Source organism: Eptesicus fuscus, chromosome 23 (assembly GCF_027574615.1).
Source record: "Eptesicus fuscus isolate TK198812 chromosome 23, DD_ASM_mEF_20220401, whole genome shotgun sequence".
Classification (NCBI taxonomy): Eukaryota; Metazoa; Chordata; class Mammalia; order Chiroptera; family Vespertilionidae; genus Eptesicus; species Eptesicus fuscus.
In genome coordinates this window covers 12,033,748-12,059,593 of record NC_072495.1, presented here as the reverse complement: position 1 = coordinate 12,059,593, position 25,846 = coordinate 12,033,748, and the positions used below count along the sequence as shown (strand labels likewise).

The 25,846-nt window shown below is 51.1% G+C and overlaps 1 protein-coding gene across 3 annotated transcripts; it reads left to right on the top strand.

Annotated features, from left to right (window-relative positions):
- Positions 1-608: 608 nt before the first annotated feature.
- Positions 609-25,846, top strand: SMARCB1 (SWI/SNF related, matrix associated, actin dependent regulator of chromatin, subfamily b, member 1). 3 transcript variants are annotated; one of them, XM_008142649.3, is made up of 9 exons: positions 609-907; positions 4,802-4,940; positions 6,597-6,726; positions 10,783-10,920; positions 12,583-12,710; positions 14,343-14,509; positions 18,915-19,105; positions 25,032-25,163; positions 25,524-25,846. In XM_008142649.3, exons 1-9 carry the CDS (start codon positions 815-817, stop codon positions 25,561-25,563), a joined length of 1,158 nt encoding a protein of 385 aa, XP_008140871.1. In that variant the 5' UTR covers positions 609-814; the 3' UTR covers positions 25,564-25,846. The 3 variants fall into 3 exon arrangements, with proteins under 3 accessions (XP_008140871.1, XP_008140872.1, XP_054568571.1); XM_008142650.3 differs by having other exon boundaries at positions 612-907; positions 4,802-4,913; XM_054712596.1 differs by lacking the exon at positions 609-907 and adding an exon at positions 3,311-3,329.

Below are 25,846 nucleotides of genomic sequence, written 5' to 3'. Positions count from 1 at the left end.
TTCTCTGTGATGGGGACAGAGCTGGGCTAGGGAGGTGGGAGGGCGGTCTAGTTTCACCACGGGGCTCAGCTTATTGTCAGGCACAAATCGCAAAGTTAAGGAAGGGAAGGAGAAGGATCCTTCCCCTCCAACACTCATCGGATGCACCAGCCAAACCAAATAACCGCCTGGACCTTGGAATCCTGCCAAGCCAGGGAGCCTGGGCTCATGCTGCCCATTCCCACAGTGTTGCCATGCTGACCATTCCCACAGCAGGAACAGCTGTGGGCCCGGAACTGTTCCTAGGTGCCCTCTTATGTGCTCAGCGGCGCTGTGTTTTCTGGGTGGGGAAACTGAGGCACAGGTACCTCGGGCCTCCTCCCAGCCTTCAGGCCTCACTTCCTTTCTCCTCCACTGGACAGAGTGCCAGTCCCAGCTGTGAGACTGGGAAGGCCACTGCCTGAGTCTGGGCCTCGGTTACTATTTCCATCTGTGAGCATTTCCCTTGGTATCTCCATTTGGGGAAGCAGTCTGGAAGAGAAACGGGTCTAGGTTCCTTTAAGAGACTCGCGGGCACGCGCCCGGGGCCTTTTGTTTGGGCGGCGGAAGCGCGCGCGTCAGCGTCAACGCCGGCGCATGCGCACCGAGGGCGGCCTGGTCGTCGTCGGCTGCGGTAGCTGAGGAGCCCGGCGGCGGCGACGGCGGCGCGAGCGCCCGGCCCGGCCCGCCCTTCGCCTCCCGGCTTCGACTTCCCTCGATTGGGCGCGCCCCGGACGCGCCTCAGCCCTCCCGATCCCTCGCATCCCGGCCTTGGCCGCCCGCCTCCGCCGCCGCAATGATGATGATGGCGCTGAGCAAGACCTTCGGGCAAAAGCCCGTCAAGTTCCAGCTAGAGGACGACGGCGAGTTCTACATGATCGGCTCCGAGGTACCGTGCAGCGCGCCCTCCTCCCAGGCCCTCGCCCGCGGGAGCCTCAGGGCGGGTCTGCGCGCTGGGAACGCGCGTCTCCATTCATCGCGGCGGGCGCGCGGGCGCGAGCGCGCGCGGGGGCGGGGCCTGGAGGGCGGGATCGACTAGGCCCCGCCCCTGGTACCCCTGAGATTCTGGGTTGACTTACCTACCCTTTTCTTGGTAGTCGGGGACGCACCTTGCTGTCAGGGCTAGGGCTGCCCGATGAACCACTGGTTTCGCGCTAAGGTGGTGCAACACCAGGCAAACGGAAAGAAACTGGGTGTCTTGGTTAGCCCGTGCGACTCTTGGAGGGAGAGGTTGGAAATCTCACATGCACCCCTAAACCATTGGTCTATCTGGGATCCTGAAATGGCAGGTTGTAGAGGGGGTGCTTAGTGAGGGCTCATCCACTGTGTTCGTAGCTTTGAGGTGGGGAGGGAGGTGTTTTGACCTTTGTTTACCAGTTTACCAGGGAGGAAATAGGTTGGGAGGAGGATGCTTGCTTTTGGGTGGATAAGGACATCCTATTTCCTTTGGGTGGACAAGGCCCAATTATTATTACAGGGGAAAGAGCCTAAAGATTTATTTTTATTTAAATATATTTTATTGGGTTTTTACAGAGAGGAAGGGAGAGGGCTAGAGAGTTAGAAACATCGATGAGAGAGAAACATCGATCAGCTGCCTCCTGCACACCCCCCACTGGGGATGTGCCCGCAACCAAGGTACATGCCCTTGACCAGGAATCGAACCTGGGACCCTTCAGTCTGCAGGCCGACGCTCTAGCCACTGAGCCAAACCAGTTAGGGCTAAAGATTTTTTTTTTTCAATCCTCACCCAAGAATATGTTTCTATTGATTTTAGAGAGAGAGGAAGGGAGAGAGAAACATCGATATGAAAGATGGATCAGTTGCTTCCTGTACGTCCTGGACCAGGGATCGAATCCAAAACCTAGATATGTGCTGCCGAAACCGGTTTGGCTCAGTGGATAGAGCATCGGCCTGCGGACTGAAAGGTCCCAGGTTCGATTCAGGTCAAGGGCATGTACATTGGTTGCGGGCACATCCCCGATAGGGGGTGTGCAGGAGGCAGCTGGTCGATGTTTCTAGCTCTCTATCCCTCTCCCTTCCTCTCTGTAAAAAATCAATAAAATAAATATTTTTAAAAAATACCCCTAGATATGTGCCCTGACCCGGAGTCGAACCCCCAACCTTTTGGTGTACTGGACTTTGCTCCAGTCAACTGAGTCACTTGGCCAGGGCAATCCTAAAGATCTTTAATTCTTACTACAAGTGACAGCACTTTGTTGAATCAGCTGGACCACTGACTTTAGGAAAACCCTACAACTGGTCCTTCAGTGGTAGTTTGTACTAAGTATATTGTTTTTCCAGATTACCTCAAACTAGTCTTTTTTGGTCTAAAGGAAGTCCCCCGATTGTGTATATTTCTTTTTAAAAAAGAAAAAATCATGGGTATGCAGTTCAGATGTGTGTATCCCAAGCAGTAGAGCCTCTCTCGAGTAACAAGGTAACAAGGTAAGTGCTAATCTGGGAGCGCTAAAGCCGTTACAAAATGCCAAGGGTTACTACCTCTTGTAACAGATGTTAGTATCAGATGCCAGCATTTCATTCCTGTTTGTACAATTTTTGTTGCTTTTTTTTACACTTGAATTAAGCCTCATGATGGTCACACTGAGGCTTTCAGGACACGCAATGATTCCTGGCTTATCTTAGTTGTACTGAATTATGACACCAATGTTGTCAGCATCAGAACATAGTGTTATCATTTTCCACCAATTTTTATAAGACAAAAAAGGCAGGATGCAATACATTTTTCACATTCTCACATAAATGCTGCTCTTCCAAGATAGCTGTGCTGGGGAAATTGAGCCAGTAAGTGCAGGATACAAAAGGCAGTTGAGGAGTTTCCGTATGTGATAATGGGCAGGTTGTTTAAAGAAACCTTTACCTGGGCTCCTGGGCAGGAAAAGCAGTCAGTTCGGCCTTGACGCTGAGTGGGTGGTACTTTTGAAAAGCAAGCTTTCATTTATTGGGTGGAGCAAATTGAGAAGAAGTTTGCAGCCAGGTGGGAAGAACGCCAGGTCCCAGCTCTGCTCTGCCCCTGTGTCACGTTTTAATTAGATGCTTAGACGAGATGGCCTCTGAGATCTTTTCCGTAATACATTTTAGTTCCTAGAAAGTTAACTGCAGTCTTCTCTTTCAGCCCTGTTGCGTGAGAACATTGTCCTGAGACCGAGTCAGTAGACACCCAGAAGGAAGAAGGGAGAGGCAGTTTGCTTTCTGGGGCCTGGCTGAACAATCGTTGGACCTTTGAGGTCTGGGAAAGGTTCAAGATCAGAATGCTGTTCTTTGATATTCTGTAGCTCCTGTGACAGCATTGGGTGGGTGGCCCGCAGACCCCTTTCCCGTGGGAAACAGGCACCATGTTCAGAGAGGTGGGCTGGCCACGCCACATTTGTGAAGCGGCCTTGGAACAGCACCTGCAGTTGTAGCGAGTGCGCCACTGTTCTGCCATCTGCCGGCAGCTGTATCCACCAAGTGAGAGTCTCAGACCTGAGAGGACTCTAGGAAATTCCCAAGTCTATGTTTTCATTTTACATTTGGAAAACCAGGTCCAGAGCAGACAAAAGTTGGTTCAGGAAACACCCAGAAAGGCAGGCCCTGCCCTCTGTGTTCTGAAGGGGCCTCAGGAAGGGTCTAGGAGTCCTGGAACTCCGCAGGACCTGCAAGGCGGGAGTGGGGGGAGTTATCGTCAATGTCTTTTCCAAACCTAATGGAAACTACGTTTACTCTTGGATGGTAACAACACTCAAGCCAGTAATGCGCAGGGTCTGTGCCTACTGTGTGGCACGTGCGGACGTGTGGTTACCTACTCTCACGCTGTTCAGCAGCTCTGGTTGTCAATCATAGAAATCTTTGATTCATGAAAAACGGAGAAACATTTTTATTTAATAAATGTACTGTGATGGGTAGGTAAGTGGGAAAATAACAGATGTGGTCCTTTGTGGGGTGCAGAGTTGCTGAGCATTTGACAGATAAGTAAGTTGTCCCAGAAAGGGAATGTGACTCCTAGTCCGGGGGAGCCAGCACCTGGCACTCACTTCACCGGCCATCTCTGGCCTTGTGATTCAAGTGATCATTTTGGAAAAGTCAGTGAGACATCGGGGTTTCTTTATAAAAACTTTAGGACTAGATTTTTTTCCTTTATCGAGGAAGTTATACTTTGAGTATTTTGTACAAGCAATCTGAAGCTATTGTTTGGGAAAGTAATGATTTATATAGCACGCTGGTGATTGCCGATAAGTGCTTTTTAAACTCTTCGGAAAATTCCTTTGGTATTCCTGGTTTGAGTTTTGTTACTAAACAAAGCAACAGGGGTCATGGGGGAAATTATCCTGCATCTGTCTAAAATTAAGAGACCTTTTTGGTGTTTATTACATCGTAAAAATATCAAAGTCTTGTTTTAAAGATAAAAGCAAGTCAAAGAGGCCTTACATTCCTGGAAAGTGCCAGAGCGCCTGAGTCCAAAATCAAAATCATTGCAAGCTTCTCCGTGAGCTCTGGGGGCTTCTTGGTGAGCCTGGGGGCCTGCCTCACGAGCTTTGGTCCTGTCGTCAGGATGCAGATGTTATTGTCCCCGCCTGGAGGGGGCCAGATGTGGGCCAGATGTGCACTGCTGTTGAACCCTTGATGTCAGCAGGATCTGTTTTTATTGCTGCCGAAAGCCTGGTGCCTGGTGGCCAACTCAAGGCCTGTTTGTCCATCACTTGATGCAGCGGAGCCTCTGCACCAGGATCCTGCCCTCTGGGTGGAGACGTGACCCTCATAATGAGCCTTCTTGCTTTACTCATAGGTGGGAAACTACCTCCGTATGTTCCGAGGTTCTCTGTACAAGAGATACCCCTCACTCTGGAGGCGACTAGCCACTGTGGAAGAGAGGAAGAAAATAGTTGCATCGTCACATGGTAAAAAAACAAAACCTAACACTAAGGGTGCGTCTTCACGAGGGTTTGTAAACCTGTTTCAAAACCACTCGCTTATGTCATGAAGATAAAACGTTTTCACTCCAGAGTGTCTTCACTGCAGCCCTGACCTTAGCGTGGCAAGGAGCATCCTAGGGGCAGGGCACGTGCAGCGCAGGCAAGAACGTGGCTCCAGGGAGCCAGTGGCGGTCCTTTACCAGGTATTTCCAATGGGACCAGAGGGTGTATTAGGGGGGTCGGGCCGGAACAGTAGTGGGTGCTGTGAAGACATGTTGGTCTCAAAACGTTTTAGGAATGCTGTGATGCTCTGCCATCTGCCGTGGCGTACCGCCATAGTCATCCTTCATGCAGCCCGAGCGGCGGGTGGTGACCCCAGCTCCCACTCCCCTCTGGGGCTTTCACCGCTTCGCTTCTTAGAGCACATCCATCCCATAGCATTTCATCTGCAGCCAGTGTGCTAGAGCTCATGTGCATGTCCCTGCTTGTTGTGCCTGAGGTGTGCCTGGGGCAGGCGAGGCGAGCAGCCCGACTCCAGTGACGGGAGAGGCACTGGCGTGCTTCAGCCGTGGCAGCTCTGTGCGGCGAAAGGATGCTCTTCCATCTACCAGGAAAGGCTCGTGTCCATTTGGGTTTGGACACAGCACAATGTTCAGCAGATGGTGAAAGTGCTTCCCACTTGGCAATGGCCCCTTGTAGAGAGCTGCGTGTGCGTGTGCATGTGTGTGTGTGTAAGTGTGTGTGTGTGTGTGAGAGAGAGAGAGAACGAGAGCATGCTTTGCAGTCTGTCCTGTTTGGTGTGTCTATAGGTGCTGCTGTGGTCTTGTCCACTTTGGACAAAGTAGTGGTTCTTTTAATGCAGGAGCCGGAGCTTTTTTTAATCTGCTGCTATAACATTTCCACTCACTTTAAAAAGTCTCCTTTTTGTCCTCCCTCCGCCCCCAGTGGAGTGCCAGTCACTAACGCAGTGAGTCCCAGCTTTGCTTTGCCCTCCGCAAATCTCAGAGGAAGCCTCGGGGACTCTTCCGCCTTGTGCTTTGGAAACACCTCCCCCATAACTGCTTTGTTTCTGCAGGAGAAGCCAGGCTGGACCCGCAGACAGGTAGCAGCTCTTGACCCAGGTTTCCTAGAAGAGCTATGAGTCGAGTTGCCTAGAATCTGTCCCGCTTCCCAGACAGTATTGACTGGCCCAGGGCCAGGAGTTCATGTTCGGTGTGAAGCAGCTCTTTCCAACTCTCTGGGCTCTTGTTTTAAAAGAAAAGTCTTTTTCATCTTTCATTCCATCTCTCCACTTTGCTTCGTGTTGTGACTGCAGTGGTGTCAGACCTCTTCCCACTGGTGTTATACTCTGGAGCCTTCTTCTCTCCTGAGAGCCCCTGCTGGCTGTGCTGCGCTGCACCTGCCGCCGCTTGTCCTCTGTGCCTGGAGCCAGTGCTCCTGGGACTAATATGTCCAAAGAAATCCTCAGAGTGTTTATCCAGTAGGACCTCTAAGTCAAGCGCTCAGTCCAGACTGCCCTTTTGGAAGAGGCCCGCATTCAGCAGTAGTAAGGTTGACACCTGCTTTTCTCACCTCCTGCATGTGAGGATCTTGATGTGCTGCATCTACTGGCTACTGCTGGTCGCTGCCCCACCGGCGGGGTGACCACAGCTGTGTCTCTGGTTACAGATCATGGATACACAACCCTGGCCACCAGCGTGACTCTGTTAAAAGCCTCAGAGGTAGAAGAGATTCTGGACGGCAATGACGAGAAGTATAAGGCCGTGTCCATCAGCACGGAGCCCCCCACCTACCTCAGGTAACAAACCCCTGGCCAGGCGTGCTCGTGTGACACCTGCGGGTACTATTTTTCTCATACTCCAGAACTAGTTGGTGTTAAGTCAAACCAAAATACTTTTCTTTTTCCCTTTTTTAAAAAAATGTACTTTTATTGATTTCAGAGAGGAAGGAAGAGGGAGGAGAGAGAGATAGAAACATCAATGATGAGAGAGAATCATTGATTGACTGCCTCCTGCACATCCCACACTGGGGATCGAGCCCGCAACACGGGCATGTGCCCAGACCAGGAATTAAACTGTGACCTCCTGGTTCATAGGTCAACGCTCAACCACTGAGCCACGCCAGCCAGGTACCAAAATACTTTTCAACACTCTGTCCACTGTGCTTATATATCATCCTGGCCAGGTTTTTAAGTTTCTTGTCTTTGGAATTTTCTAAAAAACCTAAGCCAAGTCTTGTATTATGGAGAGGGGCTAAGAATGCTTTAAAAGTGGGACTCATCTGTCAGAAAAATTAGTGACCCAGACAAAGTCACAAAACAAACAAACAATAGACTTGAATGTATAAATTTAGAACCTTTAAAAGAGTGTTTATGGTAACATTTAAACAGGAAAGTAATCGGAAAGTTGTTATGTTGTAGAAAGACTCTATTCATTCAGATTTATAAGGAAACTTGAATACCCCAATAGATAAATAGGTAAAGGGTGGTCCACACTGGAAGTACAAAGAGTAAACAAACACGGAATGATGTTTGTCCTCGTGTGTAATTTTAAAAATTCAAAGTAAGAAAATAAAATCGCCGGTGTGGCCGGTGTGGCTCAGTTGGTTGGGTGTTGTCCCATGCACCAGGAGGTTGCTGCTTCAAAATTCTGGTCAGGGCACATGCCTGGGTTTTGGGCTCAGTGCCCTGTGAGGGGCGTGTGGGAGGCGGTCAATCGATGTTGTGCTCTCGCATTGATGTTTCCCACCCTTCCTCTCTCTAAATTTAAATGTGTATATGTATATGTATATGTATGTGTGTGTATATATATTATATGTATATGTATATATATAATATATATGTACATATACACACACATATATACCTATACACACACACACACACACATATATATAGTTGTTGTTGTTAATCCTCACCGAGGCTATTTTTCCATTGATTTTTAGAGAGAGTGGAAGGGAGTGGGGGAGAGAGAGAGAAACATTGATGTGAGAGAGACACATCGATTGGTTGATTCCGCACTTGCCCCGATCAGGGCTAGGGATTGAGTCTGCAACCAAGGTACGTGCCCTTGATTGGAATCGAACCCGGGACCCTTCAGTCCGCAGGCCAATGCTCTTATCCACTGAGCCAAACCAGATAGGGCTCAGCATGATCTTTTTGTAAAGCATTATGACATCAAACTTTTTTGTGTGTGTCTCTGGCCTGTTAATTTCACCCCTGGGAATTTGTCCCAGAGAAATAATTTAAAAGAACACCTCTACCAACAAAAACCATATATATACAGAGATACCCTTGGGAGCGATAATGGGAAACATGGAGCCACTAGAGCATCCAGCCTTAGGGAGAGGCTGAGTGAGTGAAGGTGCTCACTGGAATGAACTACAGTGTGACTGTATATCGTAATTAAGTAGACTGCAGCAACCAAAGACGGGATTCACATGCCTGAGCCCCACGGATGCCTGCCCTGTGCTTTCAGTTCTCAAGCAAACCTGCATTCGTATGCACCAAACCCCAGAAGCACTAAGGGAGTTGGAGAGTGTTATTTTATTTGTTTTTTAAATATATTTTTATTGATTTTAGAGAGGAAGGGAGAGGGAGAGAGAGAGAGAAACATCAGTGACATCCTGGCACGCCCCACACTGGGGATCAAGCCCACAACCCAGGCATGTGCCCTGACCCGGAATCTAACCCTGACCTCCTGGTTCATAGGTTGATGCTCAACCACTGAGCCACACTGGCAGGGCTGGATTGTTTTGTGTGACACGGTTTTCTTTTCCAATTTGCTCTCAACTTTCCTATTGGATTGTTTGTATAATCCTCCCTCCCCACTGCCCCTGGAAAATGGTGGCACACATCCAACCTGGCCAGCATTATAGATGTGTGCTCTACAGATTTCTCCCCCCGCTCCCACCCCCAGGGATGTGGTAAAACACAAGGATGGCTAGACTTTCCCAGGGAAGTGGCAGAAGGAAATTAAGTACATATGGATGGGACTTTCAAGTCTGCACACATCAGCTGGGAAACTTTTATGGGGCGATAAACACTTTCTTAATGATCGTGTCATTTGAGGAACAGCTGAGGGAGGAAGAATTGGGGGGTAGCGGGAAGGAGGAAAAGGTTTGAAGGAGGCTGCTTTGCGCTTTGTCAGGCTTTATGCTCAGGAAGCGCCTTCTCACTGTCTAGTCAGCCCCATGGGAGGACTGGCACCTCCCCCCCACCTCACTGAGCAGGTCAGGCAGAGGCTGGCTGCCCCCTCTCAGGCAGACCTCCTGGCAGTGGAAGAAGCTTGAATTACATGACTCATAGCCTCAGAGTCTGTGCATGGCTGTGGATTCATGCTCACTGTGTCTGTGACATAACTTGGCAGAGCGGCCCAGACTGGAAATGCGTGAGATTGCTACTGAGTTAGGGTAGGATTGGCTCTAGGAGGCTCGGAAAAGAGGTGGTGTGCTAGACCCGAGGCTCCAAGTACAGGCCCAGTGGCACCAGCATTGCCCCTGGACGTTGTTAAGAATTCATGTTCCCAGGCCCTCCCCAGAGATGGGGATTGTTTGATCTGGGTGGGATTCAGGAATCTATTACTTAAATGTTTGTGCTCTAAGTGAGTCTGGGTGGCCAGTGGGCCCAGATGGGCTTTGGTGGGGATCCTGGTCTTGTTGCTCCAGCTCTAAGCCCTGCCCAGTTTAGTTCCGTGTTTCCCATTTCCCCAGGTCTCTCATATAAGGTGAAGGCTGATCATAAGATCTAACAAGACCTGGGTACGGGAGACTTGGTGGAGTCCTGGCCAAGGTGCCATGAATCCCTCTCTGGCCCTGCCCTCAATCAGGGATGTTCCTGGACCTCAGCATCTGAGTGTGAGTGGCCCCAGTTTCAGAAGATAAAAGAGTTAAAGGGCCCGGGTCCGGGCAGGTCATGACCACCACCTCTGCCCTCCACGACCCATGAGGAGGGCAAGGGCTGCCAGCTGTGTCTCTGGCCCTCCTGAGAGGGCACTGGCAAAGCAGCAGGAAATCCAGCGGTTGCCGTATTCTCTGCGTTGTAGCCGTTGTTGAAGAAGATTGGTGCAGGTGTTCATATGGGTGAATTACACACAGTCGCTGCCCGTCATCTCATTGGGGAAGGCTGCCCCGAGGATGGTACAGGGACTCAGCATAGTGGGAACCCGAGCACTCAGCCTTCTGTAAGACATGGGCTGCCTAAGTTATTTTGAGTGTCTGCTGGTCTGGAAGCCCAGAGGCCAGCAGGGTTGCCTAGGCCATCTCAGGCTGGCCTGCATGTTTAAATAATAGTCTGATCACGTCTCTTCCTGCTACAAACCCCCCGGGACTCCCAGCCAGCTGCTGAGTATAGTCAGTCTCGCACAGAACACGTCAGCCCCTGTAATTGGGACCCTGTCTGTGTCCCATGTTTCCAGCCCCGTCAGGCCCGCAACCTGCTGCCTCTTCCCTGCTGCTGTCTGCTCCTCCTGAAATGCTTTCTCCCCTCCAGTCATCCCCACCCCAGTGAACCCGACTCAGTGTTTAAGGCTCCACTCCTCTGGAAGCCTCCTCCTTACAGTGCTTCCATGGAGCCATGCCCAGCACATAGCATGCTAAATTATGGCTCGTGCCCTGGGCCGGGCGCTGCTCTGCCATGCTGGGGCCCCTTTGCACCCTTCTTCTAGCTTGGTTACCTCCAAGCAGGTGCTGGTGGGAGCCTAGGGAACAGTTACCTGCAGAGTCTGGGGTGCACAGAAGCTCCCACTGGGGCCTGGAGCCCAGCAGGGGTGCAGAGGGCGTCTGCTGACCACGACTTGCTACCTGGTGGTGGTATTGGGCTCAGAGACTGAGTGGGAGATTTCCCATGTCTTTCCAGGGAACAGAAAGCAAAGAGGAACAGTCAGTGGGTGCCCACCCTGCCCAACAGCTCCCACCACCTAGATGCTGTACCGTGCTCCACGACCATCAACAGGAACCGCATGGGCCGCGACAAGAAGAGAACCTTCCCTCTCTGGTGAGCGCACTTCACCCTTTCCACTGAGCCCACCTTAGTGCTCAGATGTATTTTCATCTCCTCCCCCCCGAAAAACACTCTTACTCTGTGTTCCCCAAAATGCCATGCTGCCTTCTCCATGAAACTGTTTTCCTCATTTGCAGGGTGCTAGTCTCTAGCTTGCTCCAGCCCCCCAACTTTGCCTGTTTTAGTCTCACCAGTCTCGTATTTTCCCCGGGACCTTGAGTAGAATTCCCGGGGCCGTAGTTCTTGGACCTTTTCTCATGGTTTCAGATGCCATTCACGTGACTCCTGCTGTGTTCGTTCCCTGTGACTGCTGGAACAAATCGCAACAAACTGAGTGGCTTAATACAACACAGATTTATTCTCTCATAGTTTTGGAGGCCAGGAGTTTAATTGAGCCAGAATCAAGGTGTTGGCTGGGTAGCAATTCTGGGGCCTCTGGATGAGAATCTGTTTCTGTCTCTTCCAGCTTCTGGTGGCTGCTGGCATTCCTTGGCTTATAGCCACAGTACCAGTCTCTGCTTCCGTGGTCCCATGGCCTTCTGGGTGTGTGTGAAATCTCTCCCTGTCTATCTCTTATAAGGACACTCCTGCTATAATTTAGGCCCTCTAGGATAATTAATCTCCTCTCAAGATCCTTAACTTAATCACTATGCAAAGCGCACACACACCCCCTTTTGCCATATAAGGTAATGGTCAAGGTTCCAAGGATTATGTCATAGCTATCTTTTGGGGGTTATTTTTCAAGCACCATCCCCACATTCACCTCTACAGCCCAGCCTCATTCACTGCTTGCCAGTATCTTTTCTTCTCCTTCTCTCCTCCTTCCCTCCCTCCTTTTCCATCCTCCCATTTCTATTTGGATGTCACTTTCTCAGGGCTGCCTTCACCCTTAGAATGGCCACTCCTCCCCGTCCCTTTCCTGGGTTTCCCAGAGCGTTTGTGTCTGGCACATGGTATGCTTTTCTTGTTTGTCTGTGGTCCTGCCCCAAGCTCTGAGAGCAGTTCTCAGCCCTGTGTATTCCGCAGATGCCCTTAGGCTTCCCCTGTCCTCCAACATCCCCACATCTCTTTCCTCTTTGTCTTCTTAAAATCCAGACGTGACCATGTAAAGCCCTTGCTCAGTCCTCCTGGACTCCCTTAGGTAGAGGCTGGATTCCGCAGCCGAGATGGAGAACCGTTGGCACCTTGACCCCGTAGTTCCCCAGTGCCTCACAAGCTGCTCCCCCATCTAACCTCTACCCCACCTTCCGTGTTCGGGCTGCTGCTACCCCAGCAACTCCTTGCTTCTCCTTGTTCCTTGGCCTTTGCTCAGGTATTTCCTCTTTTGGAAATACCTGTCCTTTCCCACAGCTTTCTGTAAAGGTCCTGCCTGCTTTGGGGCTTAAATCTCCTTCTTTCAGAGTATGCCTAGGTCTTGTCCACGGCCCAAGCCAGCAGCTTTCCCTCTCTTTCCCCTGTGTTCATGAAGTGTGGAGCTCTGCCCCTGTGGCTCGTGACCCCTGCTGACCTGGTCTCTGCTGACTCAACCCTTAGCTGACAAGTCCCCTGAGAAGTGGGCTTCCCCCTTGGCCAGGTTTGCAGTGATCCATGGTGTAGAGAGGGAGCCCCGGGGGGGCTCATAGCACCCCTTGCTGACTTTGCTGCCTTTACTTCCAGCTTTGATGACCACGACCCAGCAGTGATCCACGAGAATGCGTCCCAGCCTGAGGTGCTGGTCCCCATCCGGCTGGACATGGAGATTGATGGGCAGAAGCTAAGGGATGCCTTTACCTGGAATATGAATGGTATATGGGGCTCTGTATAGCCCAGACAAGCCACTGTACAAACACTCCCCTTTCATGCCTGATGCCTTTTGGGCGGGTTGTGGATTCTGAACACAACAATCAAAGCATTGTGGCTTTTAGAGGGTGTGGACTTTGGGTTCAAATCCTCCTTCTACCACAGTTTAATTAATTAATTTATTTTTTATTGATTTCAGAGAAGAAGGGAGAGGGGGAAGAGATAGAAATATCACTGATGAGAGAGAATCATCAATCGGCTGCCTCCTGCACTCCCCCTACTGGGGATCGAGCCTGCAACCCAAGCATATGCCCTGACCAGGAATCGAATTGTGACCTCCTGGTTCATAGATTGATGTTCAACCACTGAGCCACACTGGTCGGGCAAAAGGTTAATTTTTTTAAATGCTATGGACAAGGTACTCATAGATTACTTAGCCTGAGCACTTTAGCTTTCTGCTGCAATCTTCAAAGTAAACTACATTTGCTTGTTTTTTGAGTTATTGAACATAGGTTGGCTCAGTGTTCCAGGCTTGTCCTGATGGTGCCGTTAGGACACTTGGTCTCCAGCACTTCCTGGGCTAGTGAGGAAATAGTGGGGTCGAGTATCTGTTAAGCAGAGCTGGTTCTCGATAATGGAATCATGCTATTTGCTCATGAGGGAATTCATTCTTGGCTTTTATTTTTTACTGTGGCTCATCCCAGAGTTTTGTATGATCATTAAGGTTTGGATTATGAGAATAGGGCAGAATGGGGAGAAAAGCATTTGATTGCACAGCACCTTGCTATAGCCTGACCAGTCAGAGATAGTCCCTGTGAGCTCATGCCTGGCACAGTTACGTTTCCAGGATCCACACACACCTCTGTGCTTGTCAACTTGTTGAGTGTATATGCTACCCATAGAGTTAGAAACGGAAGGAAGGTCTGTAAAAAGCCATACGCAGCCTAATACTATCTCTGAGGGATATTTCTACTGGTGAGGAAGAGGTGGATGGACGAGCATCTGCTCCATCCTCCAGTGGGAACTGGCCTCAAAGTGCCTTATGCAGAAGGAACCTGTGTTCGTTTGCTAGGGCTGCCATAAAGTCCCACACTTGGGGGCTTAAACAACAGAAATGTATTTTCTCCCAGATCTGGAACTAGAAGTTGAAGATCAAGGTGTTGGTAGCATTGGTTTCCTCTGAGGCCTCTCCTTGGTGTGTAGATAGCTGTCTTCTCTTCACGTGGGGCTGCCCTGCTTGCTGGGTCAAGAGAGGAGAGTGTGGACATGACACATCAGTTCTGAAGTGCCTTTGCTTCCCCTCTTCCCAAACATCTCATTGGTTAGAACTGATCGAGTGTGTAGCGGTGTAGCGGTGCCTGGGAGCGGGGAGAACCTGGTATGGGGGAACACTTAGGGCCTTGACCACCCTGGGGGTGTGAAGGAGGTAGCGTATGAGGAACGATGGACAGAAAGGAGTGTTCATCCTCTGCTTCCTTCCCCTGACATGTCAGAGAGGGCCACCCGTCCTCATCTTTATCCTTATCTTCATCCGAGGTTTGGCAGAGGAGGAAGGAGTAGGGGGAGGTCAGGGCTGAGAATGCTGAGGTTAAGCCCTGCAATTTGTTGACAACCTCTGCCCTCATACCTGATTACAGAGAAGCTGATGACTCCCGAGATGTTTTCAGAAATCCTCTGTGATGATCTAGATTTGAACCCATTGACGTTCGTGCCAGCTATCGCCTCTGCCATCAGACAGCAGATTGAGTCCTATCCCACGGACAGCATCCTGGAGGACCAGTCAGATCAGCGTGTTATCATCAAGGTAGGCAGCTCCTCTCCAAGTGCCAGGGCCTTCTTTATCCTGTGTGTGGTGGGGCATGGGACACTGAAGGTACATGGAGCCGTCAGTGAAGCTGTCGGCTGAAAGCTGTCTTTGAGACAGCACGTGGCTCTGCTTACTACCCCAGGAAGGGTGGGCCTGACTTCTCTGAGTACGGTATCACATTCCAGGCGTATTCAAAGGAGATGAAGCCAGCTGATGGGCAGAGGGGGAAGCCCACAGATGAACACACGGCCATACTCTTCCCAGAGGCTGGTTGGGGTGAGCACACCCTTTTCTGTCTCAGTAACCCGCCACAGTCCTGGGGCAGATGCTGCCTCATCCGCTGTGTTACAGGTGAAGTGGGTACATAGCCCTGGCCGGTTTGGCTCAGTGGATAGAGCATTGGCCTGCGGACTGAAGGGTCCCAGGTTCAATTCTAGTCAAGGGCACATGCCTGGGTTGCAGGCTTGATCCCTAGTGGGGAGCATGCAGGAGGCAGCTAATCAGTGATTCTCTCTCATCATTGATGTTTCTATCTCTCCCTCTCCCTTCATCTCTAAATCAATAAAAATATATTTAAAAAAAAAGAAGTGGGCACATGGAAAGGTTAGGCCATCTGCCCCAAACTGCCCAATTGAGAAGTGTTAGACTTGGGATTTGGGGCCAGGCCTGCCTGCTACAAAGCTTGCTTGGTGTGAAGTGGTATCTCGTTGTGGTTTTGATTTGCATTTCCCTGTTGTTTAGTGATGCTGAATATTTTTTCCTGTGCTTATTGGCCATTTGTATATCTTCTTTAGAGAAATGTCTATTCAAGACCTTTGCCCAACTTTTAATCAGGTTTGTTCTTTTGTTGGGTTTTACAAGTTCTCTATATCTTCTACATACCAATCCCTTATCAGATATGTGATTTGCAAGTATTTACTCACATTCTGTGAGTTACCTTTTTATTTTTTTTATGAAGTCCAATTTTTCTATTTTTCTCATTTGTTGCCTGTTTCATCTATTTTTCTAAGAGTTTTATCATTTTAGTTCTTACATTTATGTCTTTCATCAGTTTTGGGTTAACTTTTGTATATGGTGTAAGGCAAGCACGTCAAACTCATGCATGGCCCACGGGCCACGTGTGGCCCACAACGAATATTTTTGCGGCCCAGCCAATATAACGGTTGTAAGAAACGTTTTAATAAAAATTTCATAAGGTAATTTTTACAATATCCTGTTATACACAATCCTATATAATAAAAGCATAGTATGCAAATTGTCCCCTCAACGGAGGGCTCGTCCGAAAGTTCGACCAGATGGCAGGGCCGGCCGGGGGAAGGGAGGGAGTACCTCGCCAGCAGCCGGCAGCCGCTAGGGACCCTACCAGTGCATGGATTTTGTGCACTGAGCCTCTAGTTATTAATAACGGACTACAATGTTTGCTGATGACTGATTACTATAATCGTGTTGCATTCATTTTCCTTACGTGCTTTACGAGCAGGCGCACCATTTCTCGCCAGTAATACTAGCAGCGAATATTTTAGCAGCCGATTGCCATGTCATTAGTCTTGTACTGACTTGTTTGGTGTGTGCAACAGGAAATATTTCGCTTTCGGACAACAAGAGAAATAGGTTTATTTGCGTTACGTGTATTACTTTGTGCAGTTATTCAGTGTCTGGTAAGTTAATGTTCAAGAAAAAATATTAATTTTTATTAAAATGTTCTATTATTTTATATTAATGATGACTCATTTATTTCAGCCCTTTGTATTCAGCATGTCTCTATCGAAATAAACCTATGTTTCTATGAAAATTGAAGCTTTTGTTTTTTTGTGGCCCACATAAACTTAAACCTTGTTTATTTGGCCTATGTTAGCCTTTGAGTTTGACATGCTTGGTATAAGGTTAGGGTCCAGCTTCATTCTTTTGCATGTGGATATCCTGTTTTTCCAGCGTTGTTTGTTGAAGACTTTTTTTTTCTCCCGTTCAGTGGTCTTGGTGCTCTTGTTGAAAATCATTTGACCATATATGCAAGGGTTTATTTTGGGGTTCTCTATTCCATTGGCTTACATGTCTGTCTCTGTGTCAGCATCACACTGTTTTGATTACTGTAGCTTTACAATCAGGAAGTGTGAGTCTTTGTTGTTCTTTTTCAAGATTGTTTTGGCTGTTCAGGGCTTAGATTTCATATGAATTTTAGGATGGATTTTTTTCTACTTCTACTAAAATAAATTGTTGGGATGTCTTTTATTTATGACTTCTTTAATTGCTTTCAGCATTGTTTTGTAATTTTCATTGTACAAGTCTTTTATCTCCTTGGTTAAGTTAATTCCTAAGTATTTTGTTCTTTTTAATGCTATTTTAAATGGATTTGTTTTCTCAATTTTCTTTCCAGATTGTTCTTTGTTAGTGTATAGAAATGTAGCTGATTTTTGTGTTTTGACTTTATATTCTGCTAGTTTGCTGAATTTACGTATTAGCTCTAACTTTTTTAATGTAATCTAGCGTTTTTTACATATGAGATTCTATCATCTGTAAACAGAGACAATTCCTTCCTTTACAGTTTGGGTGCTTTTTTAAAAAATATATTTTTATTGATTTCAGAGAGGAAGGAAGAGGAGAGAGAGATAGAAACATCTGTGATGAGATAGAATCATTGATCAGCTGCCTCCTGCAAGTCCTCCACTGGGGATCGAGCACACAACCCAGGCATGTGCCCTTGACCGGAATCGAACCTGGGAGCCCTCAGTTCGCAGGCCGACGCTCTGTCCACTGAGCCAAACCGGCCAGGGCATTGGGTGCCTTTTATTTCTTTTTCTTGCCTACTTGCTCTGTCTAGAAATTGTAAGAGCAGGCATCTTGTCTAGTTCCTGGTCTTAGAGGAAAAGCTTTTAGTCTTTCACTGTTGAATACCGATTCACTGTGGGTTTTCCATGTATGGATTTTATTATGTTAAAGTAGTTTCCTTCTGCCCTAGCCAGTTTTGCTTAGTGATTAGAGCATTAGCCCAAGGATTGAAGGGTCCTAGGTTCGATTCTGGTCAAGGGCACACACTTTGGTTGAAGGCTCGACCCCTGGCCCCGGTTGGCAACCAATTGGCGTGTGCGGGAGGCAACCAATTGATGTGTCTCTCACATCGATGTTCTTCTCTTTCTGTCACTACCCCTCTCGTCTACTCTCTCTGAAAAACAATGGAAAAAGATATCCTCTGGTGAGGATTAACAACAACAACAACAAAAAAAGAGGTTTTCTTCTATTTCTAGTTTCTTGAGTGTTTTTGTCCTGAAAGGGTGTTGAATTTTGCCAAATGCTTTTTCTGTATCCAATGAGATGATCATTTGGTTTTATTCTTCATTGATTAGTTTTCGTATTAAACCATCCTTGTACTGCAGGAATAAATCCCATGTGGTGGTGGTATGTAATCCTTCTAATATGCTGCTGAATTCAATTGGCTAGGATTTTGTTGAGGATTATTGCTTCAGTGCTCAAGGAATATTGCTCTATAGTTTTCCTTTCTTGCAATGTCTGGCTTTGGCATTAGGGCAGTGAATTATAAAGTGTTGCCTGCTCTTCACTTTTTTTGGCAGAATTTGAGAAGGATTGATGGTAGTTCTTATTTAAGAATTCACCAGTGAAGCCATTAGGTCCAGGGCTTTTCTTTGTCAGGGTTTTGATTACTGATTCAGTCTCCTTGCTAGTTAATTACTTTAGAGAGAATTTATTGTTCTTAGCCTGCTTCAGTTTTACATTATGGCCAACTACCAGAAAAAGGGCACAGTTGGGAAAAGGGGGATGTCATGGGAGAGAAATGGGGGAGTGTTGGGTATAGTAGTAGGAGCCTCTCTCATGTTCCTGTGTGTAGCCTGTTACCTCTGGAACATGGCCCTGAGGACCCTGCTCTGTGCTGCATCTTTGTCCTATAACTTTAGTGAGGACATGGCCTTAGGGAGTTAGCCACATCCAACCACATGGCTCCGAGTGGCCAGGGTCAGCCCCCCACAGGGTCCTCATGAGTCTGACCAGCTGGCTTCCCTTGTGTATTTCTCAGAATTGAGTGTCATGTTGTTGTTGTCCTGATGGGGCTTGTAGGCAGCCATACAGCAAGTTGTCAGGCCGTTCAAACTCGGCTGGGGCTGCCACCTGCTCCCTGACTGGAGGCTTCCTTGGTGACTGGACAGTTGTCAGCTGTGGGAGCCCTTCAGGTGCTCCACCCATTGTGATCCCTCCCCACGGGGTGCCCTCATCTGGTGGGCGATTGGGAGTCTGTCCCCAGATTGGGTTTCCTGCCTGGCTTGGTGTGTGAGGCTTGTCTGCTCTGGGGTCAGACACCGTTGACTCAAGAGCGAGCTGTCCCCTTTCTCACAGTGCCTCTGTGGGGCGGGTTCTGACTGTTCTAACTTGGGTTCTTCGGTTCTGGCCCCAGCTGAACATCCATGTGGGGAACATCTCCCTGGTGGACCAGTTTGAGTGGGACATGTCAGAGAAGGAGAACTCGCCCGAGAAGTTCGCCCTGAAGCTGTGCTCGGAACTGGGACTAGGCGGGGAGTTTGTCACCACCATCGCCTACAGCATTCGAGGACAGCTGAGTTGGCATCAGAAGACCTACGCCTTCAGGTAGGATCGCGATGAGTCTCTGTCATTCCTCTGCAAACCTGTTTTTGGGAAAAGACTTCTCTCCCTGTGCATCGTGATGATTTTCTGGAGCTTCACAGTACGGTTTGGCCTTGGACAGCCTCGCTCCTTCTGCCACCTCTTATGTCCCAGAAGCCGGGCTTCCCCCGAACACTGCCCATCATGGAGGGGGGATCTAAGGAGATGGGGTATCTGCCCCCTTTGTCCTCTACCCACCCCGCACTGCCCTGGGCCGCATTCCGGGCCAGCAGCCCCTCTGCGGCCCTCATACCCCTCCGTCCTCCTCTCTGCACTCTTGCCCACACTGCCTCTGTCAGGGTTGCACCCCAGAATTCTTCATCTGATGGACTTGCATTCTGTCTCAAACACGGGCTCCTCCATGCTGCCCTCCTGGCTCACAGAGCCAGGGAATCCTCCCGCTGCTGCTTTTACTGTGCATCTCGCCATCATGCAGTCAGAGGCCCGTTGATGAGCACCCACACTGGCCAGACCCCGGACTAGTGCCCTGGAAGATAGAGAGCCAACTTCAGGCTGCCTGCGAAGGTGGAAGTGTAAAGAGAACATTCCAGTCCAGTGTCCTATGTGCTAGGGTCGGGGGTGGACAGACATGGCCTTCCTGCTGCTTTTGGCCCTGCAGTGAGAAACGGGCCTGGCAGGAGGTAGGACTGGGAGCGTTAACTAAGTAGTGATGCCTGCCTGCCTCAGGACTGTGCCGTCAACCAACCCCGTCCCTTGAGCTCCTCTTTCACATTTGGATGGTGTGTGGGTGGGGGGTGCAGGGCCTAAGTATCCCTGCATCAAAACAGGATGTTAGAATTTATTCTGCTCATGAAACTGTCATCATCCACATGTGGTGGTCATTACTTGGAGACTGCGCTTAAACGCTGCATGAGGAGCAAGTATGAAGGTCTTTCTGCAAAGACATAACAATTAATGGGGCTCGTGAGTATGTTTGTGTGTCAGCTGGTTCTCCCAGAATCCCAAGAGACAGCTTTCTTATGGCTTCCTGTAAATCTGAGCAAGAGAGAAGGAATGATCGTACACCACAGGACTTGAGGTTCCAGGCCTTGGAGACTCTGAGCCCCATGGGGGTCTGTGCTCCCAGCATCCAGGCTGACACGGCACATCCGTCACCTCCCGTAACCCTCCAGCAGCCCTGCCAACCAGGTGGTCCTGGCCCAGAGAGGAGAGGGGAGGTGGTGTCTGCCCACATCTCCCTCTTCCTGTGGGAGGCATGCTCGAGGTGTGTCAGTGCCTGTCTCTCTACTCTTCGCGGGAACCAAGGCCACTGGGTCTAAGACCAGTTTAGCACGGCCTTGCTTCCCAGAGCCGACCCTGAGGTCCTGGGAGGCAGTGACATTTTGCAGGTCTTAGGAGTGACATCAACACCGAGTACCTCATTCCCCACATGCTGATTGAGTCAGAACACACGTTCTGACTGGCAGATGCAGGGGTGGGGGTGTCACGCTCTCAGCAGCAGGACCCTGAGGGTGTTGACACATGTTGCGCCATCCTCCTGCTCTGACCTCCAGGTGAACCGAGCCCTGGAGCCTCAGGACGTCAGCAGTGTGCCAAGTAGCTCCAGAGCAGGTGCCCCTCGGGAGCCCGTGGTGATGGCAGGTCAGGACTGACAGACAGATCCCTCCCTTATCTCAGCAGCCAGTTCATGGATTCCGGTTTTGTGGACGGGGAGCGTCACAGACCTCCATCCCACCTCAGTCTCTAGGGCTTAGGGTGCAGATTTCACATCCTCGGGATTGAAGGCAGGGCCACCCCACGGGACCAGGGGGAGCACATTCCTCTGCAGCAGCCTGGGCAGCCGCAGGAGGGGTATGGCCTGGTGTGTTTTCCCAGCTGACCAGGCCTGTGAGCTCTTCATCTTGGGCCCAACCTATTGGTTAGTGTGCAGAGAGCGCAAAGACGGGAGGAGTTGCCTTTGGTCAGGGCTGGCTTGTCACAGGCTTCATCGCTCGGGACAGAACTGCAGTGAGCCAGGAGAGTCCTGGCCTCCTGCCAGTGCCCGGCTGTGGTGCCCTTCTCAGTGATGGCACTGAGTCGTGTCCATGGTAGAGCAGGGGCAAGATGCCCACAGTCGGGAACCAGGGCAGAGAACAGGCTGCTTCCCTTCAGCAAGTGGGATGGGCTGGCCTGATGCGGGTGAATGTGGAGTGGGCACGTGGGGAACATGGGTGTGTGGCAGATGGGTTGGGGCCCCTAAGCTCCTAGAGGACAGAGCTAAACTAGGTTGTCATAGATGTTGGAAGCCAGCGGAATGGGGTCAAAGAGACAGTGAGTAACAGGAAGGGGACAGGGCTTCATCGAGAGGGGGCTGGGCTGAACAGAGCGTGTGAGGGTGTCAGACATTCACCGAGACATGTGAGGAGAGTTGCATCCAGCAGAGTTAACTGGCACCTCCAGGCCAGCCCTGTGCCCCAGGCTGGACACCGAAGAAAGGTGTCCTAACCGAGGAGACTTGTGTGCGTGGTCATGAGGCACCAGAGGCTGCACACACCGGGAGGGAGGGAGAGGGTGGGAGGTGGTGGGAGGTGTAGACCTAGGGTGAGGTGCTGGCAAGAGGAAGTCAGGACAGGTAAATAGGTGGGACCTGGCAGCTAGGCCTGATGGGAAACAGAGAGATAGTTACTGGAGCAGCATCAGGGTTGGAGACACCAGAGTCACTGGGATTGGTTGAGTATGAGCCACTGGGGTTACTCCTAGAGCTCTGCTCACTCCGCCCTGGCAGCGGAGTATGTATGTGAGCGTGGAATTACTGGGTCATGTGACTATGTTAGCATTTTGAGGATCTGTCGGACTGCTTCCCAAAGTAGTTGCACGATTTTCCTTTCCCACCAGCAGTATGAGGGTCACAGCTTCCCTACATCTTCACCAACGTTTATCTGACTTAAAAAAAAAATGTTTTTATTGACTTTACTGATTTAAGAGAGGGAGAGAGAGAAAGAGAAATATCAATGAAAGAGAGAAAGATCAATCAGTTGCTTCCTGCACGCTCCCTACTGGGGATTGAGCCACAACCCGGGCATGTGCCCTGATTGGGAATGGAACTGGCAACCTCTTAGTGCACGGGAGAACTCTCAGCCAACGGAGCCACGCCGGCCAGGGTTATCTGACTTGTTTATTCTAGCCGTCCTGTTGGGTGGGGTGAGGTGGTTTTGACTTGCATTGCCCTAATGACTGGTGATCTTGAGCATCTTTTCATATGACTGGCATTTGTGTATCTTCGTTGGGAAAATGGCTATTCCAGTCATTTGTTTCCTTCCAGTTTTTTGTTGTTTTTATAATTGAGCTTTAAGAGTTCTTTATGTAGCCTAGATACAAGACCCTTATCAGATACATGATTTACAAATATTTTCTCCCATTTTGTAGCTTTTCTTTTCACTTGTATTATTGTGCTCTGAAGTACACGAGTTTTACATTTTGTTATTTTTCCTTTTGTTGTGCTTTTAGTGTCACGTGTAAGAAACCATTGCTTAACCCAAGGTCTTGTCTCAGCACCATTTGTTGGAAAGACTGCTTTTTCCTCATTGAGTGGCGGGGCACCCTGGCCAAGTCAGCTGATCTTGAACAGGGGGGTGACATCAAGTTCTGTGTCCTCCTCCCCTCCCAGTTGAGTGGCTGCGGGCAGGCCGTTCCCCTCTGTCTCATTTACACAGTGGGCATGGAAATGCTTCTCAGCCGGTCTGTGTCACGTGAGGTCATAAAAGTGCGATCACATTGAAAATTAACCTCAAGATCCTGTATCATCAGTCCTGGTCTGTCACCAGCCCTGGTCCCTCTGGGGCCTCAAACATGGCCTTGCCCGCCTGGGCTCTGGGTCCCCACCTGGACACTGTGGGGTGTTAGGGCCCCTGAGTCATAGTTCCCTTAGAGGGGTGGGAGGCAGGGTGGGTCTGTGTCTGTGTGTCCTCCCCCAAACCGGAGTCAGGCCTGCTGGCTCCTGGCCCATTCTTGTTTTGAGCAGTTCTTATTTTAGAACAACCACTGGAGTGGAATCTTCCCAAGCCCAGGGGGTAAACAAAGGGACTCCAGGACCTACGCACCAGCTCTTGTTTAAATTAAGAGGAAAGCATGTTTTCTTCCCCTCCGTGCGGGCTTGGCGCCTTTCCTGTCTGCCCCCTGACAAAGGCAGTTGGTAGCCCACGAGGTGAGGAGTGATGTTTGGGTCTGTGACACCAGCTCAGGCTGGACACCAGCTGTCAGGAGTGATTGGGAGAGATTGGCCCCAGGGTACCAAGGGGTGGGGGCCGGCGCAGCCGTCACTAGCCTCAGAGTCACCAGCAGGAGCTCAGGCTTCTGGGCCTGATTCAGGAGGTGAGCCCCACTTCTGCAGGGGAGCCAGGGCCAGCTCTGGGCTGTGGTGGCAGGCTCAGCCTGCACCCTGAGCTGGGTCATTGGTGCACCTGGTGTCCGAGACCCCAGGCAGGAGAGCAGCACAGGGAGGTCGGCCCCAGGCTGCCCCCTCGTGAGGCTGGGGCTCTCAGTCAGGCCTTGGTGGACGCCCCTCTCTAGCCAACCACTCACGTGACCTTGGGCTCAGGCTTCAGGGGGCTGTGGAAGAAGGCCCCCGGCTCCTAGCAAGCTCCCTCGGGATGTGTGCTGGCTGCTTTAACAAGCCAAACCCTCTGAAAATCCCTCCTGACGTCTTCCCTATTTTCCAGATGAGGCATCAAAACCATGGCCGCCCGCAGGAGCCTATCCCACCAGGCACCTCCCTGGGCCTTGCCTGCCCTGCTCCTCCTGGAGCTGGTGGTGCTCTGCAGGGCTCCCGGCCTTGAGGAGCAGGCTCCTGGCAGGCTGCGGGAGAGCAGGGCAGGCCTTCCCTGGGCTGAGCCTCAGGGGAAAGGTGCAGCCGAGCAGCTGGGAGAGAGAAGAGGGCCTGGGGAGGCCGGAGTGGTGACCTGGGGAAGGGCGGGGGAGGATTACAGTTAGGGCCACGCTCTGAAGCTTGTCTGCCAGTCCAGGGGTTTGGGCTGTCTGCCCTGAAGGTAGGAGGCACACAGCCCCTCCTGGCACTTGTGGCCTCCATGCCTCCCCTGGTGCTCCTGCGCCTCCCTGCCTCCCCTCCTCTCCCCACTCCGTGCCTTCATAGCCTTTGCCTAGGCTGAGCCCCCCTGCCCCTCTACCCCCGCCGCCGCTGTGTCCACTTGGAAAAGGATGCACAGGTGGCCCTGGGGTGAGGGACCCCAGGGTAAGGTGGACGGGGATGTGGGTTTGGGGCCTAGCTCTCTGCCCTCAGCAAATAGTCCAGCCTCTCTGGAGTTGATTTCACCCGTGAAGTGGGCTGAGAGGCAAGTGTATGGGACATTCAGGAGCAGGCTGGCCCAGCGGACCCGCAGTGAGGGGTGTCCAGGACTCTTGGGTAGCCCCTGCTTTGTCTCTCCTTTCACCCTCCATCTGTCTTCCTGATTGGTGGGTCCTGGCTCTGGGCACTGAGCAGTGCCAACAGCCCTCCCTTTCCCCCAGCCCAGTGATAGCAGCTGGCCTAGCCGCACTGTTCTGTCCAGGGAACCTCCTCCATAGCGAACGCCCCTCTTGTCTCAGACCCAGAGACACTAAGGCGGCAGCCGAGAGCCTGCTGCTTTGAAGAGAAGCCCAGGGTCATGGGGGCAGCACGCTGTGGCCAGGGGAGGTTCCTGGCATCTCTGCCTTGAGGCGCGGGCGACAGGAGCATCCCCGCTGCCCCTATCAGGAGCGCTGCTTCAAGGAGCTGAGCATGGAAATGGGCCCAGCTGGGAGGAGGAGGCGGGGGGAGAAGCAGGAAAGGCCCAGCCTTACCACCATGCCCTGGCCCAGCGTTCCCTCTATTGGTGGGCAAGAGGTAGACAGTCATTTTGGGGGCCTTTCCAGCTGTTCTGTGAACTAGCACTTTTCTCTCCCCTCACCATCCCAGTGAGAACCCCCTGCCCACGGTGGAGATTGCTATCCGGAACACAGGGGATGCTGACCAGTGGTGCCCGCTGCTGGAGACCCTGACGGATGCCGAGATGGAAAAGAAGATCCGTGACCAGGACAGGAACACGAGGTACTCTCCCCCGCCCCCCAGAACCCCTGCAGCTGGCTCTGCCCACAGGCACCATCTTCCAGGCAGGCACAGAACCATCACTTCCCCCGTGACCAGTTTCCTTCTGGGAGGGCGCCTGTGTGCCCCTAGGGTGCAGGTTTCAGGACCCCTGAGGAGGTGGGCAGGGCCTGAGCAGGCAGGTGAGAGGACAGTTTCAGGGCCCAAGTAGCACATGGTCAAGGCCACAGGAGGGGAGGGACTCGGAATCCCACCCACCATGTCCTGTCTGTTTCCACTCGCGCTGCCCTAGAGAGCCCTGGGGGGTGGCAGTGGCCCAAGGCTGGGAGCTGGCCCCGGGTCACCACCCTTTCCTCCCTGCAGGCGTATGCGGCGTCTCGCCAACACTGCCCCAGCCTGGTAACCGGCCCATCAGTGCTCGGCTCCCACACAGCGTTCAGAAGACCAACCTGCCTCTCCATCTTCTGGCAAAGAGGGAGGCGAGGGGCAGCCCAGGGCCATCTGAGGAGCATGGGCAGCGGGGAGGCTTCCGGGTCACCCTCCCCCAGCACACTTCCATTGGCTGAGCCCTGGTCCCCGCCCCCACCTCTGATCAGGAAGAGGCTTCACTCTGGGTTGTTTTGTTTTTGCATAGGAGCCCCAGGAAGGGCTAGCAACACTTTTTAAATAAAAGGCAACCGGTCGTG